Here is a 23,659-nt window from a genome sequence, read left to right on the forward strand (position 1 = left end):
CCCCCCCCCCTTTTTTCTCTCTCTCTCTCTCTCTCTCTCTCTCTCTCTCTCTCTCTCTCTCTCTCTCTCTCTCTCTCGTAGTGTCCTGTCTTTGTATCTTTCAGCATCTAGTTTGTTCTTAAATTCTTGTATAGTTTTTTGCACACATTGTTGCCTCATCCATTTGCTCCAGACAACTACCACTCTGTGTGGGAAACTTTTCTTTTTCAAATATCTTCTATAACTGTCATTTTTTAGTTTCTTTTCATGTCCTTTTGTTTCTTTTATCCCACTTTAATAAATCCTCTCTGTCATGATTCTGTAAATGGCCAGTAGATCTCCTCTTTCTCTTCTTTGTTCTAGGGTTGGTAGTTCCAATTTGGACAATCTTTGTATGTCAATTTTGAAAGTGTTGGTGCCATCTTTGTCATTGCTCTTTGGATTCTTTCTAATTTCTTTATATTCTTTTTTTGTGCTGGGTGTCCATAGTGTCGCAGCGTACTCCAATCTTGGTCTTATTAGTGTGATTAATATTTTCTTTACCATTGCCTCATCCAAGTAGTTAAAGGTCACCTTTATAATCTTAGTAAACTGTAGGTGACCCGTCTCTGTGTCCTTCAGCATCAAGTTTGTTCTTAAATTCTTGTAAAGTATTTACACACAATGATGCCTCACCTAATTTATTCCAGATATCCACCACTCTGTGTGGGAAATTATTCTTTTTCAGATCTCTTCTATAACTATCCTTTTTGAGTTTCTTTTCATATCCTCTTGTTTTTCTCTTATCCTACTTTAATAAATCATCTCTATCTAGGACTTCCATCCCTTTCATAATTCTGTAAATGGTCAGTAGATCTCCTCTTTCTCTTCTTTGTTCCAGAGTTGGTAGTTCCAATTTGGACAATCTTTGTTCGTATGTCAATTTGGAGAGTGTTGGTGCCATTTTTGTTGTTGCTCTTTGTATTCTTTCTAATTTCTTTATATTCTTTTTAGTAATGGGTGTCCATAGTGTCACAGCATACTACAGTCTTGATATTATCAGTGTAATTCATATTTTCTTTACCATTTCCTCATCCAAGTGATCAAGTGCCACTTTTATTGATCTTAGTAAATTGAAGGTTTCTCTAACAATTTTGTTGATATACTTGTCTGGTGACATGTTTTTGCTGATAATTACTCCTAGGTCCCTTTCTGAGTTTACTTTTTTAACTTCCTTTGTACCAATTTTATATTGCCCTGATATTCTATTTTTTGCTTTTTCCAAACTCCATTATACTACATTTCTTGATGTTGAAGTTCACTTCCCACTTTTGACTCCATTCTCAGACTTTATCCTGGTCTTCCTGTAGTGATTCACAGTATTCTTCTGTCCTTACTTTCTTTAGTAGTTTTGCATCATCTGCAAAGTCGTTCATATGATATTCCACACCTTCATCCATGTCATTTATATATATAGCAAACATAATCGGAGCCAATACTGAACCTTGTGGGACTCCACTTATTACTTCCCAGGTCAAGTATTTGTCTAAGTACTACCCTTGTTTTTCTCCTAGTCAAGAAGTCTTCCATCCATTCCAATAATTTTCCTTGAATACCACGTATTGTTTAAATTTTTCTTAGTAGCTTTTTTTGTGGTACTTTATCAAATGCTTTTTGTTGGTCTAGGAAAGCACAATCTGCCCATCCATCCCTTTCTTGTATTATTTCTATTAATCTCAATTAGAAGCAAATCAAGTTAGTGGCACATGATCTTTCTTGTCTAAATCCAAATTGTTTTTGGATTCAGTATATTATTTTCTTCCAGATATTTAATCCATCTACTTGTGATAACTTTTTCACATATTTTTGCTATTGTGTTTTGTAAGGAAGACCAATCTATAATTAGTTGGATTTTCCTTGGCCCCTCCTTTATATATTGGTACAATATTTGCAAATGATAGCTGAGGAGATCCTATTGAAAGTGGTTAAACTAGCAAACAGTGAGAATTTCAGACATGTATGGATAAAAAAGGAAATGAGTGATGAGGGAAAAGAGAAACACTAGGATCTCAGAATTGAAGCCAATGATAGAAATGAGAAAAGAACAGAGATGGATTTTTTTTTTTTTTTTTTTTTTTTTTTTTTTTTTTTTTTTTTTTTTTTTTTTTTTTTTTTTTTTTTTTTTTTTTTTTTTTTTTTTTCTAAACAAGGGGGGGAGTCATGATATTGACCAAAAAGGGTTTAAATGTGACAAAGATAAATGAAGGCAAATATAATGTGGAATCAATTATTATTAAAGTTGAAATAATAATATGAAAATTAGAAAATTTGTAGTAGTCTATGTGCTACCAATAATACAGGCCTGATCTGATAGTGATCTTTCCAAATTACTGGAAGACACAAAGAATATTCTAAATGAGTTATTGAAAGAGGGTGGTAACATAGTAATTATGGGTGACTTTAATCCAAAGGAAATAATCTGGGAAGAAATGATAGTAAAAGGAGGAGAAGAACTTTGGAGCAACACTCTACTGGATTTGACCATCAAATATGCCTTAACACAATGGGTTAAGGAAAATACTAGATATAGAAACAATGAGGGACCGTCGAAACTAGACTTAATATTCACTTCTGATGTCATGAACAAAATGAGTATAAGACACCAATTGGGAGGAGTGACCACATACTAATAGAGTTTGAACTAAAGAACAAAATGACGAGAGAAGGAATGAAAAACATATCAAAGGAAGGTTAATGTACAACAAAACAGACTTTGTAAAACTAGAAAAAAAAAATAAAAGTGCTAACTGGAATAAATTTTCCAAAGAGGAAACAAAGATGGAAGATAAATGGAATATATTTAAAGAAAAGTACAAGAAAGGAATTGATAAATATGTACCAAAGAAAAAGCAAAAAGAGATTTATATAAAGTGTTGGTATAACAAAAGTTGCAGTGAGGCTAAAGACAAAAGCGATAAAGCCTAGAAAAGATAGAAAAAAGACAAAAAAATATCCAAATGGCAAACATATATAAAACTTAGGAACAAATATGTGAATATACGCAGGGAAGAAAAAAGAAACTACGAAAAAGATATTATAAACAAATGCAAGGATCAACCTAAACTCTTTTACAGATATGTAAATGATAAATTAAAAGACAAACACAAAATAATGAAACTGCATGAAAGAGATAAAGAATATATAAATGACATAGAAATGGCTGAAGTTATGATCAGACATTTCAAGTCTGTTTTTACAATTGAGAGCTCACAAATTTGGGAAGATGGACAACGAGAAAGATCCCCCAAAATGAAAGAAATAAAGGTACAGTAAGTCCTCGTTATACGGTACATATGCATTCCTGAAAACCTTACCACAAATTGAAATTACCGTATACCGAACCCATTATAACATGTAATAATAGGATATGTGTTCCAGCACATCAAAAGTCACCCCTACAGACATGAAAATACATGAAAATAGTCACATAAGAAAATGTGAAGTACTGCACAAAAGAAATAAACAGAAAAGGTTTTTATTTACCGTTCACTAGCCACGTATTCTATCAGATGATGTCCCTCCCGAGGCTACGGGACAGTAGGGATCTCAGCCCTTACCTATCTTTTGCTGAGTGGGCAGACGAAGATGAGGGTGAGGTAGGAGGCTAAAAACCCTCAAACATTTCATCATCTGCACTGTAGGAAGCAGATGTGGAAGGGCCAGCTGTAGCAGGGTCAGCACGTTTGACTGGTTTGAAGAAAGAAGATATGGAGGAAGGACCAGCTGTAGAACCGTTGGCAGCGGATGTGGAAGGGCCAGCTGTAGCAGGGTTGGTAGGTGTGACAGGGACGGCAGGTCTGACTGGCTTTTTCTATAGCCTCACGATTCTTCAACACCGTCCAGACTATTGACTGGGCTAGGCCCAAGCTTCAACTTATGGCAGATGTACCTTCTCCCTGCTCTTTCCTCTTCAAAATATCTAATTTTACCTCCAATGTCAGACTACTCCTCTTTCGCTTTGCCTTTTCAACTCCAGCAGTGTCTGTAGAATGTTTTGTGGCCATTATGGGTGCGTCATAATAATGATATCCACAAAAAACACACCGTAAGGATTTAATTTGTGTTCAAAGGGAAACGCGGGAAGAGACTGATTGTTGTGGTGGCCGCATGGTGTGGTGGCGCTACGGTACGGTGTAAACAAAACACAAGCGGATACTGTATCTGTGAATTTTTCTTAGGGTAAATAGAATCAAAGGTAGTAATTACCAAATACTGTAACTGTGAATTTACCGAATAAAGAATTACCATATAAGGAGGACTCACTGTAACACAAAAAGAAATAAGAGACCAAATAAAAAAATCAGATGTTAGGAAATCACATGGACCAGATGGAATTGCAAATTGGATATTAAAAGAGTGTATAGATGAAGTAACGGACAAATTATACAAGATAATAGATTTCTCACTCAAAGAAGGAAAGGTACCACAAGACTGGAAAAATGCAAACATACCAATATGTAAAGGAGGAAACAAAGAAAATCCTACAAACTTCAGACAAGAAAGAGATGGCTGGGCAGATTACACTTTCTTGGGCCTGCAGAAGGCTTTTGACAAAGTACCACATTAAAAGTTAATAAGAAAAATTGAAATAATAGGAGGAATACAAGGTAAGCTACTGGAATGGATGAAAGATTTCTTGAGTGTGAGAAAAATGAGTGGTACTTAGAAACAAGAACTCGAATTGGGAAGATATGGTAAGTGGTGTCCCACAGGGCTCTGTATTGGCTCCTTTAATGTTTGCCATATATATAGATGATATGGATGAGAGTAAGCACAGAAGAAGACTGTAGATCACTACAAGAAGACCTAGACTAAATATGGAAATGGAGTCAGAAGTGTGAAGTGAACTTTAATATTAAGAAATACAGTATAATAGAATTTGGAAAAAACAAAAATAGAATATCAGGTCAGTATAAGATTAGTACCAAGGATGTAAAAAAAGTCAACCCAGAAAGGGACCTAGGAGTAATTATCTCAAGTGACTTGACACCTGATAAGCATGTCAATAAACTAATTGGAGAGACTTTTAACTTATTAAGATCAGTGAAAGTGGCCTTTGACTACTTGGATAAAGAAAAGGTAAAGAAAATATTTATTACACTGATAAGACCTAAATTGGAGAATGCTGCGACACTATGGGCACCTTGTACAAAAAAATCATAAAGAAATTAGAAAAAATTCAAAGAACAGCGATAAAAAGGGCACATACACTCTCAGATATGACATACCAACAAAGATTGGATAAATTACATCTATCAACACTGGAACAGAGAAGAGAAAGAGGTGATTTGCTATTTACAAAATTATGAAAGGGATGGAAGTTCTTGATAGAGATGACTTATTAAAATGGGACAGAAGAGAAACAAGAGGACAAGAAGAAGCTAAAGAAGGACAGTTACAGAAGAGATTTGAAAAAGAATAGTTTCCCACACAGAGTGATTGATGTCTGGAACAAGCTAAATAAGGAAACAGTGAGTGCCAAAACTATACAAGATTCTGAGAACAAACTGAATGTGGAGAGATACAAAAATGGGTCACTACAAGCATAGCTCTCGTCCCATAAAATATAACCAGGTAAATACAACTAGGTAAGTACAAAGAGCTAAGATAAAAGTGACAGTAAATGGGTGTAGGGTGGGTGTATGACTTGGCTGGGCCACCTACCTTATGAGGGGAAAGGGCTTTTTTGTATATACAATTGTGTATTGTTATTGCAGAAGAAGAGCTACACTTCTGGAGTCCTGGCTCTTTGTCTCTATTGATAAAATTTTGCTTTAAATTCATCAATGTACTTTGACTGACTTCTTTATAATTGGCACATTAAAAGAAGATGAAGGGACAGAGATGTCAAAAAAGTGTGCTGCAAAGGTGGCATGGACAAAAGGAAAAGGAAGACTGAAAATTAGATAGAAGAAAAATGTAAATCGAATTAATTGACTGATATTATAAGGAATAGCCTTGAAAGCAAACAAAACATTGATATCTGCATTTATGTTTATATTTGATTACATATTATTTTTCTGTGTTGCAGAGTGTGCTGGGTTACCATGTAGTGTGGTTGTCCCAAAAGGAACACCTAAAGTCAAGTGTGAGGCTATTCAAGGGTATGGAGCAAACCTGGTGTTTTGTGCTCCTACACCCACAGATAGGTAAAGTTAGAAGGAGCTTAGTATATGTATGTGAGGAATTATATACTTAACAAATTGTAATAAACAGGAAAGGAGCTACATTTGTGGAGTCTCTTCTCTTTTTTGATCCAGCTATCTTACCTAGATGTAAGGAATGATGAATTTACCATTGTTTGTACATTAATTTGGAGAGAGTTGGTGCCAACTCTGTCATTGCTTTTTGTATTCTTCCTAATTTCTTTATATTCTTTTTAGTACTGGGTGTCCATAGTGTTGCTGCATACTCCAGTTTTGGTCTTATTAATATAAATAATATTTTTTTTTAATAATTTTCTCATCCAAATAGTCAAATGCCATTTTCATTGACCTTAATAGGTTGAAGGTTTCTCTGACTATTTTATTTATATTTGTCCAGTGACATGTCCTTGCTGATTATTACTCCAAGGTCTCTTTCCAAGTTCACTTTTTTGACTTCTTCACCAATTTTATAATTTCTTGATATTCCATTTTTACTTTTTCCAAACTATTATATTACACTTCTTGATATTGAAGTTTACTTCCCACTTTTGACTCCATTTCCAGATTTTGTCTAGGTCTCTGTAATGATTCACAATCTTCCTCTGTACTTACTTTCTTTAGTATTTTTGCTTCATCTGCAAAGAAGTTCATATAACATTCCACTCCTTCATCCATGTCATTTATATATGTGGCAAACATTGGAGCCAATACCGAACCTTGCAGGACACCACTTATCATTTCCTCCCAGGTCAAGTATTTGTCTCTAATTACTAACCTCATTTTCCTTCCAGTTAAGAAGTCTTCCATCCATTCTAATAATTTTCCTTTGATGCCATTTATTGATTCTACTTTCCTTATTAGTTTTTTGTGTGGTACTTTATCAAATGCTTTTTGTAGTTCTAGAAAAGCACAGTCTGCCTATCCATCCTTTTCTTGTATTATTTCTAATAGTATGTATGTACATGTCCAGAGGTCTGTTAATCTTCTAGAAGCCACACTCTTTGATTTCTTATTAAAATTCATCAAAATACTATTCTATGCTTGCAAAGGAAATTTTTTCTTAATAACACTCTAAGCTAGTTTTCATTTTCAGGAAGGAGACATGTGCAAAGATAGCTGCAGAGACTGGGAAAGTGATTATTCATCCATTTGATGATTACAATGTGATAGCAGGGCAGGGGACAATTGCCCTTGAACTTCTAGAGCAGGTTTGGAAACTCGTTTTCTTAACTTTTTCTCTTCTTGATGGTGTTTCTCCCTTTACTCTAGCCGCCACCAGGTTGTTATGTTTAGGTCTGTGACATCTTTTCTGTAAATCCCTGTGGGAAGAAATGTCAAATTTCTGCCTGTGTTGTGTGGATGTACTTACTTCAGGGCACTTATCTAAATGAGTTCCACAAGAACATGCCTAACTGATTATCCTGTCTTATTTACAGGAGTGAGTGGGATTGAATGCTTTAGCATAAAACTGTGAACTATCATTTTCATATGATATCTAATCGGGAGGATCATGGTTTTTGAATGCAGATGCTCTAATAGAGTGGTTTTTGTTGTTATCCTTGATGATTAATTTTGTTTAGTTTGTAAAATGTTAATATTTGTTTTATTGCTTGTTTGGAACCATGCTGTAGAAGCATAGTCAAATGTGGTTCTTATGAATTCTTTATAAACTATGATTAGTTTCTTTCTGTTGTCTGAAGCCTATGCTTGTAATTGATTTTAGTATATTTTCATGTTTTTGGCTACCTCCCATGTAAGGAGGAAAAAGTCCTTGATATATGTATGTATGTATTTTCATATTGATTTTTACTGTCAGATCTTTCATGTGTGGGCTGAAGACTATGTAATAATGAAAAGTAAAATCCAGAATTTTAGGGTTCTTTTCCAATGGAAGGGTTTGGCTATGCTGAGCTTTTTACCTACACATATTTATCCCCTGCTCCCATAGCTAATTATTCTGTTGTCATAATTAGGTTCCAGACTTGGATGCAATCTTAGTACCCATTAGTGGAGGTGGGATGACATCTGGAATAGCAGTTGCCACAAAGAGTATTAATCCCAAATGTAAAGGTAAGCATTTTTTTTTTTTTTTCCTACCTTTGTTCTTATTAAATAATTGTGTTGTGTTGTTCAACTGAAAGTTCTTGTAGTACAATACCAAAAGGTATTTGGGAGTGTCCAGTGGTCCAGTGGACAACATTCTGGTGTATTTACCTAATTGTAGTGTACTGAAAAGGAGCAGTGCTTGTTGGGTCCCATCTACTTTCCAGTTTATCATATCTAGCCTCAGATTTGTGTGTATTATGTGTGTTTGGGGCAAGGCAGAGGTTATCCTGGAATAGTAAGAGAGTAGTCGGTGACTTTTGGGTGTATTATGGGATATCCTCAGTATTAATGACAAGTCATGAACGAATGGACACATACAGTGCTCAGCAAAAGTTTGGGCCCAGCACATGACAGACAACATATGGAAGAGCTTTTCTGTGGATATTCTACTCAAAAAATCTTTGGTCTCCTTCTCAAGTTTTGGCAGAATGCTGACAACCTTTCCCCATCAGCTGTGATTCACCACCTGCCAGAGGTTTTCTGTGGGGTTTAAATCTGGACTATTATCAAAGTGTTCCTTTATGAAAGACACTTCAAAATCCATAAGCCAATTTATAACAGATTCGGCAATGTGGCATGGGGAACCATCTTGTTGAAACACACATGCATCTGTTAATTCAAATGAGTCTAGGAGGTGGTCATTCACCAACTCATAATGCAGGCACAGATTTGCTTTAATGTTGGTAGGCAACACAATAAGCTTACGCAGGCCCCTGCCTGAGAAACAACCCCATTCCATAAGAGAACTTGGGTGCTTCATGGTGCCCCATATATAGTGTGGTTCACTGGGTTACTGCTTTGCTTCCAGTAAAGGTGGCCGCCTCTCCCCTCAGTCACTGTGAAGGTCGTTTCATCAGACCAAAGCACATCCAGCCAGTCAGCCTCATCCCACTTCAGATATTTCTCAGCAAAAGCAACTCTACAACTCATCTGTAAATGGGAGAGAACTGGTTTCTTCACAGGGTGGTGGCTAGAGTTCCCAAGTTTATGTACACTTTGACCAATAGCATATACAGACTTAACTAAACATGCTACTATTGCTTTCCATAATTTAACAGGCTCAAATATTAGAAAACATCTGTAGATCTCTCTTGATAGTGTTGTCAGCATGCCTTAAGGTCTTACAAGGTCAACTAGACCACTTTTCCTGGGTTGGTATAGCATCACACCTTGCAGTGTAATGTCTCTTAACATGGCTGCTAACCATAAGATGATCAGCAATTTCCTTAGTTTGCTTCTCTGCCTCTTTTAGAGTAATAATCTAGACAACAGTTTCTGATGCGAACTGCTTCACCTTGCCCATAGTATGGCTACAAATATAACAAGTACATGAAAAGCCCAAGGGAAATAATGGTAGAGATCTAGAGAAAGCACTCACACAACCTGTCATGACCACTGCCAGGCAAGCAACAAGCATAAGTTAGTTGACAGGGTGAAAAGCAGAGGGATGCTGTGATGTCATATATTCCACCCAAACTTATGGCAAAACTTAAACACCCCAACAACTTAATTCTTTTTTGGACATAAGTTTGTTCCACCCTGGGTCCCCTGGCCCAAATTTTTTTTCAAGTACTATACATATAGATATTTGGGCTCACATAAAAGGGATTGTGGCCTGGAAGGACTATATCAAGTTAATCAGTCAATCAATCAACCATTTTTGACTCCATTGCTGAACAGAGGCCTCTCTCAGACATTTCCATGACTTGTATAACTACACCAACTTCTGCCTGATTACTTGCTCAAACTTCTGTATCTGTCTCTCCATCTTCTGACTAGTCTCCCTCATCCATGCTTTCCATCTCACAGTGTCCAGTCAGTAATACACTTACTCCATGGCCCATCATTCTTTCTCAGTAATTACCATACTCATTTCCATTTCCTCTCTGTTACTGCCTCAACAACATGTGGCACTTCAGTCTGCTCTCTCACCCAACTAGCCCTCTTCCTGTCTTTCTGTGCACTCCTTAGTTTTGTCTCCATCACCTTTGTCAATTTCCAAATCTCACATCCATAGATTATACCTTGCTTTATACACTGATTGTGATGATATGGTTTAACGTCACGAACTCCTCCCATTGGAAGGCTAGGACGGTGCCATAAACTTTGCATTTCAGAAATACAGGTAGAGAGCTTTTCATGTTGTTATATTTACCAAATACTTTTTAAATAATTTTGGTATGTATTTTTATTTTATTGTAATGATCTTTATTCAGTTTAACTCTCTTACTATGTTGGATCTTGAACTTCCGGTAGATTCTGATCTGCCAACAGTAATCCTCTCCGTGTCTTTTGGTCCTGTGCTGCTTCCATTCAGGTTGTTTTATCTGTTCCACTTTTGTCAAACTCCACATCCAGACTGTCCATCCATCTCATTTGAGGTTTGCTTCAGGGTCTTCTTCCAGGGACTCTACTCAGCATAACTCATTTTGGAATTCTATGGTTTTCCATATGTGCCACATGCCCAGTCCATCTCAACTTTGTTCTATTTATAACATCTGTTATTTTCTCTTTCTTAGTTATTTCTCTCAGCTCATTATTGTGCAATCTCCACCAATTCTCATTTTCATCAAAAACTGGTCCAGTAATTCGTTTCAGTGTTGTATTCTCAAATACAAGTAGTCTTTGTTCCATTTGTTTTATTAAGTTCCTATGTCTCACTGGCATATATCATAGAACTGAATTGTAGATTCTTAATTTTGTATTTATTTCTCACTTTGTCTCATTTCTATTTGTTACTGTCGTACCCAGATATCTGATACTCTCTACCTCTTCTACCTCTTGTCTTCCAAAACCAAATCCTCAATGTTACCCTCCTCTCTACTCATACACAATAGTTTAGTTTTATGGAAATTTATTTGCAGCCCAACTCTATCTGCTGTCTCTCGCAGAGGGATACATCTTTCAAATCATCTCTACTCTCGGCAATTAGGTCCACATCATCAGTGTATGTTAGATTATTGACCTTAATGTTGTCCAGTTCACACTCTCCCTCTCTATCATTGTCCTAGTTATTTTCTCCATCACCAAGTTAAACAGCATACAAATTGCAAAGATGGCACCAGCACTTTGCCATTTGACATGTGAACAAAGATTGGATAAACTAAGTTTACCAACCCTGGAACAAAGAAGAAAAAGAGGTGATTTGCTAACCATTTACAGAATTATGAAGGGGAGGGAAAGTCTTGATAGGGATGGCCCACTAAAATGGGACAGAAGAAATACAAGAGGACACGAGAAAAAACTTAAGAAAGACAGTTACAGAAGAAATCTGAAAAAGAATAGCTTCCCACACAAAGTGATAGATATCTGGAACAAACTGAATGAGGAAACAGTGAGTGCTAAAACTATACATGACTTTAAGAAAAAACTGGATGCAGAGAGATACAATAGTGGGTCACTACAAGCATAGCTCTCTTCCCGCAAAATACAACTAGGTAAATACAGCCATGTCTCAAGCCATTCTCAATTTCAAAACATTACAAATATCTTCCATCAACCTTTTAACATCTTTTAATATTTGGCCTAAATAATTAATATTTTCAACTTCTTCAAGACTTTAACTATTGACAATAATTGCTTGGAGGTTTTGAGTTAAACATTACTTTTGTGTCACTCTTTTTCATCTTTGAACCTAATTTGAGACTTTCCTTGCTTGGATCACTCAGCATATCTTGCAATTCTATTGCTGTTTCTGAGATAAAAATTACTGGTATGTCATCAACAAATTTAGGTGATCAAAATATTTCCCATTCATCTTCAAACCTTTCCCTTCCCAATTCAACTCTGTAAATCTCTTCTAGGCAAACTGTAAATAGCTTGGCTTGCCATACTCCTTACCCAATCTTTTATCATATCTATCTGTATAAACTCAAATTACAGCAGTAAATTTTGCATAGATATTCTCTAGAATCCTTGCAACGGGAAAGCAATAAACAGTGTCAATTTGGTCTTTGGGAAATGAGTTGATTGAAGAGTGGGTGGACTTACATACACACACAAAAATTATCCTTTTCCATTGGTGGCCCAACCAAGGCATATATCCTCCCTTTACCCATTCTACACCACATCCATCTAACACCCATTTGTTGTCCCAGTTATCTCAAGCCCTTGTGGAGAATATTCTCCCCACTATAGTTCTCATCTGAAACCCTGAGCTACCCTACCACACCATCTACAAGTATCACTGAGGTCCCCTAACACCACTGTGGTATTCTTTAAGAATACTAAGAACCTTTCTTTAGGCTTTATTTGACCAATTTACATCAACACAGTCTGAAAACAAAACAAAAAGGCAGTATAAGAAATTATACCCATTTCAACTAGGTTAACAAGTACAATTAGTTTTATAAAACCCAGATCACCACATTCTCCCCTCCCTTGATGAATCATTGCTCTATGTAGCAGAGAGGCTTGTGGCATTCCCGCATAGACCAGCACAGTTGTTCAGGACCAGTATGCATAGGAGTGGAGGGTTCATTCCTACATTGGAGATTAGCTGGAGCACCAGATACCTGGGCTGGAAGCAAATCAACCTTCATATTTCCTTCCTTAACAAATATACTCTGATTACCTATAGCATCGGAAGAATTCAACTCAGATGAATCAACAGTAGACTCCAAAAGAATCTTCACAGAACCTGTCTCTGTAGAAGGACTGACAATGAGGTCCTTTTGCCTCTCATACAAAGATATGTTACCAGTCAGAGCCAAGTCACTGATGTTGATTCACATCCATCAGCAAATCTTACATGAGCGTATTGTGGATTTGCTTCTAACAACTGAACCTCATCAATGAGGGGCTCATATTTACCAGGGCAAACATGACATCGTAGTAAGACAGGTTCAGGAACAGATAACCAAGTTGGCAATGAATGGCCACTGGGAGATTGACACTGGTACGAGAAGAACCTCTCATGAGGCGTAGCATTGGTGGCAGTGCAGAGCAGAAATCTAATTAAATGAAGAGCATCAGGCAACACTGTTTCCCATTGACATTCTCAAAGGTTCTTGGATGCCAGAGCAAGGATTATGTGCTTCCAGATTATAGCATTATACCTCTCACACTGCCCATTTCCTTGAGTATTATAAGTTGTTGTTCGACTAGTGGCAATACCTAGATTGTGCAAGAATTCATGTAGATCCTTGGCCATAAATGAGGATCCACAATCAGAATGTAGGTGGGAGGGCATACCAAATATTGCAAAAATCTGATTTAGACAATGGATTATAGTACCAATAGTCATGTTCTGACAGGCAAATGCAAATGGAAAATGAGAATACAGGTACTCCTCGTTTAACGACCTACTCGGTTAACGACAACTCGGAGTAACGACGGGCTTTATGACGTTGTTTAACGTAAATCTCCCGAAGTTACGACGTCGTGTACGATAATTAAGTTGGCTGAGGCAAATTTGTATGATGTTATAAATGAACTTGTACGGTGGATATTAGCTGTGAGGTAAAGTGTTCTGAAGCTTAGGTCTACATTACCATCCTGCAAGCTGCAAAAACTACCTGGGGTACAGTGTATACCGGTAGTGGTAAATTTTTAGTTTCGACCATGGGCGCAATATAGCAATAGAAAATTAATTATTAATTTTGTAAATTATAATGTATCAATGTAATATGCAATTTTGTGAGCGGAAATGAAAAAAAAAAATGCTAAAACAGATTTCGTAAGTAACGAAGTCATGTCGGACGAATGGTACACCATGTTTGTTATGATAGATGCCGATGTCGAAGAAATGAAAGGATGATAAATTAATTCGTCTAACCTAAACTAAACTAACCTAACCTGTGTTTAATAAATCATTACCTGCAAATTAAATGTCATCCGGCTCGTCGTCGTGAGAGACGTTGGCAGACGACAAGATGGCGTCCCGAGCCTATGCTACCGACTTCGTTCATTAGCATATTTTCTTGTAGCAAGGTATTTTTTACTTTCATTTCCGCCCACAAAATTGCATATTACGTTGATACATATTACATTGATTAATTTTCTATTGCTATATTGCACCCATGGTCGAAACTAAAAAAATACCCCGGTATTCAATATGGAATGTCAGCATACGCAGATTTGGTCATATATGGTAATTTTAGGAACCTAACCACCGTAAATAAACAGTAAATAAAGCTTTAATGTACTGTATAAAAGAGGGAAAATACACGAAAATAAAGATACATGTATTGCTGGACATTGTACATACAGTACATGTACGTATATGTATACACTTTCGCTTAACGACCAATTCGGTTAATGACGGCGCGCTGGTCCCAATTGTCGTCGTTAAACGAGGAGTGGTTGTACTTGTCCACCAGCATGAGCATGTAGTGGTTTTTGGAGTTCAAGGGTAGAGGTCCCTTGAAGTCTAGACTGAAATGTTCAAAAGGCTGTGTGGCCTTGATAAGGGGAGTTTGGTGTGGTTTGTAGAACTGAGGTTTCAATCAGGTACATTGAGGGCATTCAGGATACACCCTCCTCACATCTTCCACAGAATAAGGAAGATTTCTCACTCTGATTAAATGAGTAAGTCTTGTTGCACTGGGATGGCAAAGTTGAGCATGGAGCTCAGATAGTTTCTTGTTATTGACAGTAGCTCCACGGTGAGCACATGAGAGTGTCTGCAGGGTTGTTTTATTTACCAGGACAGTACATGATGTCATAGTTGTAGCACCCCAACTCGATCCTCCATCATTGAATTTTATCGTTCTTGATTTTTTCAAGTTGATTCATATGGAACATAAAACTGACAGCCTGTTGGTCTGTAACTAAGGTAGAATGTCACCTTGTCAAGTAGTGAGACCACATTTTTACAGATTCCACAATTGCACATGCCTCTTTTCTACCTCAGAGTTTTTGCATTCAGTAGATGAATTTATTAACAGCTTGTCTGTTGTCAACAACCAATCTCTTTTGGCAACATTCATTCATCACAACAAGGACTTGCACCCTCCATGGAGATATACTCTCCTCAATAACACTATCATGTAGCATCTTGTTAATTTCAGACCTTATGAACTTCTTATCATCCCCAAACCTCTGAGATTTCGTTGCAATGGGTTGGCAATGAGGAGCAAGACTTGAAAAGAGATGAGGTGTCTCTACCAAAGCAGACAGTAGACTGCAAGTAACAGGGTTGGAGATCTTTAGATCTTTCTTGGATGTGCCAAAGTCCACAGTAACACTAGAGTGCTGGCTAATGAAATCTTGACCAAGAATGACATCACAACACAAGTCTAGCAGCACAGAAACCCTCGTATTATAGTAGCACTCACCTTTCAAATTTATGTCAACCATGCAGCATCCCTTCACAGGAGACATGAGTGATAGAGGCCATAGATAAACTTCCAGCCACTGGGATAACCTTCAACTTGTGCTTCTTGGCATAGCTATGCAAGATGAAAGATTCAGAGCTCCCTTTGCCAAGAAGAGTGGTTGCTTCATTATTAACAAACAAAACATACACAGTTGCTCACCATAGTAGTCCGGGGGAAGAAGCAAAGATGACTGCCAGTGTAGAAGAATGAGTGAATGCAGAAGTAGAAAACATTGTAGATCGGCACACTTTAGCAAAGTGTCCCTGCTTATTACACTTATGAAAAGTGACATTTCTTGCAGGACACTGTCTATGATTATGATGGGGACTACCACAGAAATAGAATTGGGACTTTGAATTGGTAGTAGCACAGGTCCTTTCAGTAGAATAAGTAATTTCAGATATTACAGCAGCACAGGTTTCATCATCGGTGCAAACAGGCTTGGGTGATTCATAGATGATTCATAGGTAGCACACTGCAATGTAATCATATATGGTTGGAGAGACAAAATTTATTAATGTATCCAGTTTGTTAGGATTAAGGTTTGCTATGGATTCCAGGCAGTAGATGAGTTGGGAGATACATCCAGGCTTTCGGGCCTTAGAAACTAATCCATCTTCAGTTCAGATGCAGCCTAATTAATCTAATAAATTGTTGTATTCTTTAAGAATACTAAGAACCTTTCTTTAGGCTTTATCATACCAATTTACATTAACACAGTCTGAAAACAAGACAAAAAGGCAGGATAAGAAATTATACCCATTTCAACTAGGTTAACAAGTACATTTACATTCCTCCAAAAACTCTATATCTATATACCAAAAGGCCTCCTCCCCCTTATAAGAGAGGTAGCCAGTCAAAGCATGCACCCACCCTTCACCCATCCCACATTCATCCAATACCCATTTGTTTTCCCTTTATCTTAAATTCCTTGTGGATGAAAGGTCATTCCTGCCCCACAGCCCCTCGCCTAGGTCAGAAGCAATATAGCAGTACACAGCACCTCTACAGCAGGGCATGAAAGCCAAAGCTGGTTCATTGCCACCCTACCCCTTGTCCACTCAGAAGTAATTAGAGAAGACAAGGAGAATTCCCTTTGGGCCATGTCAGTTTATCATCTGTTTACAACCACTCTCCACTTGCACCTATCTCTCACCCTTTCCCTTCCCTGGTCAACAGACGTCCTCCTTTTACCCAAGGCTCCCTTCATCCCATCCATTTATCTCATTCTCAGTCTTCCCCTCAAGTTCACTCCACCTCACTCCACCACACTATTTTTGCTAGTTTTTATTTATTCATTCTTTCCATGGCCCCAATCCATCCCATCATTCATCAATTCTATCTACCAGCTTTTCCACCCTGCCTCATCTCCTTGGTTCTCACTCTTTCCAACCTTATAACCCCAACCATACTTCTTAACCCCTTCACTCCGGGAAAAATCTCGTGGGCAGCATTAGCTGCCAGATGTGCAATGTTGCGTCATAATACTTGCATTATAAAAAATAAAGTCACCACTGTATTGCTCGTTCTCTCTTTCACCCGTGAATTTTGATAACCATAGAAAATATGATGAAGCCAGTTTACAGAGTATGGGGGTCACGCAGGTACAACTACAATAAATATAATCAAGACGCCGACATCAGCATCCTCGCATACCCACTTGCTCCTCATGACGCCTACGTAGGGGATTAAACAGTTTATCTCAAGCACTACCAGCCCTGGAACAAAGAAGAGAAAGAGGAGATCTACTGACCATTTACAGAATAATGGAAGCCCTTGACAGAGAAGATTTATTAAAGTGTGATAAAAGAAACAAAGTGGGCATGAAACTCAAAAAGAATAGTTATAGAAGAGATCTGAAAAAAAAAATAGTTCCCACACAGAGTGGTGGATATCTGGAATAAATTGGATGAGGCAACAGTGTGTGCAAAAACTATACAAGAATTTCAGAACACATTTGATGCTGAAAGATACAAAGACAGGTCACTACGAGCATAGCTCTCTTCCCATATAATACAACTAGGTAAATACATTTAACCCCTTCAATACGGGCCAAAATTTCGCAGGCAGCATTAGGTGCCAGACGTGCAATGTTGTGTCATAATACTCACATTGTATTGCTCATTCTCTTTCACCTGTGAATTATGATAACCATAGAAAATATGATGAAGCCAGTTTACAGAGTATGGGGGTCTTACAGTTACAACTACAATACAGTATATATAATCAAGACGCCGACATCAGCATCCTCGCGTACCCACTTGCTCCTCATGACGCCTGTGTAGGCGTCATCGTATCGAAGGTGTTAACCTTCTTTCTGTCTCCCATATATATGAAGTTTCTTTCCCATACATTGTCATAGGCACCATCACCCCTTCATGTTATTCTTTCTGTGTTCCCATCCCTAAATACTTATTTCTTATGACATCTTTCATTCCCCCAAGACATTTTCTTGCTACCCTCACTACAGATTACCTCCACCCCCACTTTTCCATTCCTTGCTACATATGACCCAAAATACTTATAACTTTCCATTTCCTGTAGCCTTTTTCTGTTTAAAACTTACTCCCAACTCACTGCCATGCTCTCTCCATGTACATCTCATCTAACTTGATACATACATATACCAAGGGCTTTTTCCCCCATACAAGGGAGGTAGCCAAAGTCAAAGGCATAAATCCACTCCCACCCATTTCCTTCCGACATACTCCACTCCCATTCACCACCCCTCTCTTCTTTTTTTCTTGGCTTCCCTTAGAGGGAGGGAAAAAGATAATCAGTATAACCCGAGAGAGAGGGAGAAATTAACATGTTGAAGTCCACTGAACTACTAAATTAAACTACTAGATTGGATTATTTAATTTTCACAAAAAAGTAATGTTACTTAAAACAAGCCAAGTAGAAATAGGATGACATATCTTTCCAAATCCCAAAACAAGTATGGATTTACAGTATACCCAGTGGAACCAAAAGGCAAGGAGCTGCAGATGTGTCTGGAAAACAAAAAGCGACTTTGGCCAAATCCTCCAGCTTTCTTAAGCACCATCGCAGATGCAATTAGGACTCAACAGGTGAGACAGTAGTGGAGTGAATGAGGGTAAATATTAAAGGAAAAATGTACAAACAAAAATAGTTACCAGAAATGAATGAGATAAATATAGAATATGCATATTTAGTTGTAGAAATGAAAGGGTATTAAAAGTTTCAGGAAATACTTAAGAAATATATTTATTCCTACAGTTTCATTCCATGGCGACCTTCTCCTCATCTACTCATTATTAATTAGATAAGTCAAAGAGAAATCCCTTCAAGCCATGTCAGTTTATCATCCATTCACAACCACTCACACCTATCTCTTGCTTTCTCCCTTCTTTGCTCAAGAGATATTCACCTTTTTCCCAAGGCCCGAGGTGGATGGATGGGGTGAAGGGGGCTTTGGGGAAGAGGGGAATGTCTGTTGAGGAAGGAAGGGAGAGGACGGAAGACAGAGGTGAGTGGAGAATGGTTGTATATGGATGAAGAATAGATTGCAAGAGGAGGAATGGGCGGGGGGTGGGGGGTGGTGTAGTATGTGTGATTAAATTTTGACACAGCCCGAAGGGATTTCTCCACGTACTCATCTTATAAGCAAGGGGTGAAGGAGATGAGATGTCGCAGATTAAATGAAGCGGCCTTGCTGTGGATGTGCTGTGTCTTGCGACACTGCTTCTGATCCAGGGCGGTGGGCAAGGTGCAGGGATGACCCGTCATCCAGGAGGTGCTCAGATGAGAGGGAGGGTGGGAGGGGTGTGGAGTGTATTTAGGGATGAAATGGGTGGGAGTGTATTTATGCCTTTCCCTTTTTGGCTACCTCCCTTGAAAGGGGGAAAAAGCCTTGGTATATGTATGTATGTACCCAAGGCCCCCTTACTTTCATCCCATCCATCCATCACATTCTTGGTTTTCCTCTCAACTTCACTCCACCTCAGCATTCCACTCGCTTTTTTCTAGTCTTTCTTCATTCAGTCTTTCCATATGCCCAAACCATCCCAGTATTCTTAGATCTACCCAATCTGCCAGCTATCTTTCCACCCCCACCTCCACCTCCACCTCACCTCCTCATTTCTCATTCAGTTTATCCTGGTGACTCCCATCATACTTCATAACCCCCATCATTTGGTATATATATATATATATATATATATATATATATATATATATATATATTATATATACATACATACATATATATGTACAAAAGTGTCTTATTTTAATGCAAGTAGACAAGAAGGAAGTCTACTATTTGATGTTCAAGGAAAAAGAATTGTAAAAAGCAGCAATGAAGTAAATCTCCTTTCCCTTTCTATGTATAATGTTTTTATTCTTTATATTCCACTCAATAAAATTTCATAGAGTGGAATCTGATCATGTAATGAGATATGCCAGAGTTCAAACTTCTTGAATTTGTTGCTATCTTTTCACTCTTTTCACTTCATTTCACCTGTCTTTTCCTCATCCCTGTTTTAATAATGCATAATTTTTATAAAATTAGTTTGTGTTTGTATTTCATTTGTGTAAATCTGAATTGTTTCTCACTTCAGTGAGCAGGGTACAGAGATGATCCTTCATCCACTAGGATGATTGATCGATTGATGATGATTTGGTTTAGGAACTAAAATAAAAGGAACAACAAATGGGTCTTGGGGGAAAGGTGGGTGTGTGGCTTGGCTACCTCCTCCCCCCTCTTTAACCCCTTCACTCCAGGCCAAAATCTCACGGGCAGCATTAGCTGCCAGACATGCGATGTTGTGTCATAATACTCGCATTATAAAAAATAAAGTTACCGCTGTATTTAGCTCGTTCTCTTTCACCCATGAATTTTGATAACCATAGAAAATATGATGAAGCCAGTTTACAGAGTATGGGGGTCACGCAGGTACAACTACAATAAATATAATCAAGACGCCGACCCACTTGCTCCTCATGACGCCTACGCAGGCGTCATCGTATCGAAGGGGTTAAAAGGAGGAAAGGGTATTTTGGTACATGCTTGTATATATATAAATCTGCTTTTAAGCCCAACCTCTATATACTATCTATTCAATTTTGCAGTATATGCAGTAGAACCAGTGGGGAAAAATTTGCAAGATAGCTTAGAAGCCAAGGCTAAACTCTGGAAAGGACCTCCAAAATTTCTCTCTTCAGTTGCAGATTCAATAAGAATACAGCAGGTGTGTAATTGGAAATGTGAAAATGGAACTATATAAGTGAGATGTATGGAAGTGTTCTAGTTTAGTAGAGTATTTACCTAGTTGTATATGGAGTTAGAGTTATGGTCACAGAGCCTCATCTCTATGTTTTCGTTTACCAAATTTTGCCTTAATTTCATTTATGTTGTGGTCCATTCCTTCATCCACAAGGAGCTAAGATAAAAAGGGAAAGCAAATGAATGTGGGATAGGTGGAGGGCGGGTGCATAGCTTGGCTGGGAACTACCCTTAAAATGGGGAAGAAGCCTTTTGGTGCATAGATGTTGTAATCCTGGATTATATTAGTCAATCCATTGCCCCTGGTCTCTCTTGCAGAAGACCTGCAGCCTTCAATTAATAGGCAGCAACTTCTGCATGGGTTCACTAGTCACTCAGGGAATATATATAGTGTTATTGTCTCATGATTTTTATATGGAGCATTGTAGTATAAGGAAATCTGTGTACAGGTTGCATGTGGGCCAGTTTGAATCTATACAGGTTGCATCTGGGCCAGGTTGAATCTGTGGACAGGCCTATTCATTGTTGGTACTGCTTGATGATGTTTTGGGCACAGTTGTGCCAGCGTGGTTTATACCAGATGTGGGAGGGCCGTTTCTGTGGTGCTCATGTCTTGGGATTGTTGGTGGAGTATTGGAGTTTGGTAGTGACTTGAAGGGCTTGTGTGTGTTTTAGTGTGGCATAGGTTGTAGGTTTTTATTAATGTGTGAGTTGTATATTGCTCTCTATCTCTGTCTTTGTATACTAAGAGCTTTTCCCCCCCTTATAAGGGAGGTAACCAAGTCAAAGGCACATACCTACTCCCACCCATGCCACTCCCTTCCACCACCCCTTCCTCCCTTTCATCTTAGCTCCTCATGGATGATGTGTCATCTCTGTATACCTCCCACTGCTCTGGGTCAGAACCACTGTAGCAAGACCACTTCACTTCATTGGTGACCCCCCCCCTCTCTCCATCCCCTCATGCAGAACAAGAGAAGACAGAGAGAAATCCCTTCAGCGTGCTGCATCAAAATATCATTCACACATAAACACCCCTTGCCCCCCCCCAGTCCCCTGCCCTTCCCTTCCTCAGATAACAGTATCATCTATACTCGGCCATTCTCCATCCATCCCCATTTCCTGCCTTCTCTCTTCCTTCATCAACAGACATTCTCCTCTTTCTCAATGCTCCCTTCACCCCATCCATCCATCTCATCCTCAGTCATCCCCTCAAATTTACACTATCACCTTTCCCTTTCACACCTCTTTTACTAACCTTTTTATACCTATTCTTTCCATGTGTCCAAATCATCCCAGTACTTTCATGAGCCCTATCTGTCATCTTTTCTACTACCACTCTCCTCCTCGCCTCTTTGTTTCTCACCCTATCCAACCGATTAACCCCAACCATACTTCTCAGACATTTCATCTCAAACACATTCAGACTTTTCCTCTGCCTCTCGTAAATTCCACATTTCTGCCCCATACAAAACCGATGGCACAATCACCCCTTCATAAATCTCCTCTTTGCATCCATTCCTAAATGCCTTTTTCTCATGAAATTTTTAATCCCCCAAGGCATTTACTTGCTTCTCACAATCTACAATTTACCTTAACCTCTACTCCTCCCTTTCCTGTCACATGTGACCCCAAATACCTAAACACCAGCGAAGTTGAACCAAGGGCATAGTTCGTTAAATTCCACACTGCAAAGTCCTATAAGGGACACCATCCTATCCTCCCAATAGGGGGGAATTAGTGACATTAAACCATATTATCATCTCATGATTTTTGCATCATTTGCAAACATGTTAGCGTACCTTGTTGTTCCTCCCATCATGTCATTGACACATAGACAAAAAACATTATTGGTGCAAATACTGAACCTTGTGGAACTCAGCTCATTACTGCTCTCCATCTTGACATCATATCCTTTACTACTGTCTCATGTATCTTTCCTTCAAAAAATCTTTCATCCGATCTAGTAGTTTGCCTCTCATTCTTCCAATATGCTCCAATGTGATGGGTATGTGGTGTTCAGGGTTTTGGTGTAGAATTGTCCCTGTTATTTTCATGTTGTGTTCTATGGGGAATATTCTAATTTAATTGTGGTGGTTTTGGTGCATCTCTCAGTGCTTCATTCTGTAAAGTTTGTATGTTGTTTGTGTTCATCTTGCTGATTGTTAGGAACCTTCCTGTGGAGGTGTAGTCAAGGGTGGTTATTATGAATTGCTTGAAGATGGTTATTAGAATTTCTGGTGTCCAAAGTCAGTGCTTGCAATGGTGTCATGTATCTAGCATGTTTTCATGAAAGTAGCAGTTGCCGACAAGACTGAAGAGTTAAACACCATATGAGGACGGAGCCTTTATTTGTACGACATTTCGCTTATTACAGCTGAAAAATATGTAATAAGCGAAACGTCGTACAAATAAAGACTCCGTCCTCATATGGTGTTTAACTCGTCAGTCTAGCATGTTCTAATAAAAGCTCATATTTGGCCACATAGAAAATTATTTGTGGGCACATTAAGGCTCTTGTGACTTTCCCTTCTTTGGACTTCTCTCTCATTATCAGGAGGAAATAAAAGCAATGTACAACTTAAGATTTACTTTACTTACATATGGTACAATGGGGTTATAGGGGTGAAAGTATGTATTTACTTAGTTGTATTCTGACCCAGGGCAGTGGACAGGATGCAGGGATGACCCATCATCCAGGAGGTGCCAAGATAAGAGGGAGGGTAGAGGGGAGTGGAGTTTATTAGGGATGGAATGGGTGGGGATGGTTTTTATGCCTTTGTTTTTTTGGCTACCTCCCTTGTAAGGGGGAAAAAAGCCTTTGG

At 38.3% G+C, this 23,659-nt stretch overlaps 1 protein-coding gene across 14 annotated transcripts in view; it reads left to right on the top strand.

The window, feature by feature from the left end:
* The window catches only part of LOC143024990 (serine racemase-like), a 56,064-nt gene that overhangs the window by 27,737 nt on the left and 4,668 nt on the right, over positions 1-23,659 (top strand). For 12 of the 14 annotated variants that reach the window (XM_076184556.1, XM_076184549.1, XM_076184561.1 and 9 more), the window contains exons 4-7: positions 6,050-6,167; positions 7,258-7,372; positions 8,138-8,234; positions 18,542-18,660. In XM_076184556.1, the coding sequence (XP_076040671.1) occupies positions 6,050-6,167; positions 7,258-7,372; positions 8,138-8,234; positions 18,542-18,660 (449 nt within the window). Of the gene's footprint in view, positions 1-6,049; positions 6,168-7,257; positions 7,373-8,137; positions 8,235-18,541; positions 18,661-20,680; positions 20,800-23,659 lie in introns of all 14 variants that reach the window. The other 2 variants (XR_012966327.1, XM_076184548.1) reach the window with 2 other exon arrangements.

The sequence above is a fragment of the Oratosquilla oratoria genome, chromosome 4 (genome assembly GCF_046742065.1).
Source record: "Oratosquilla oratoria isolate Oo_2021 chromosome 4, ASM4674206v1, whole genome shotgun sequence".
Taxonomy (NCBI): domain Eukaryota; kingdom Metazoa; phylum Arthropoda; class Malacostraca; order Stomatopoda; family Squillidae; genus Oratosquilla; species Oratosquilla oratoria.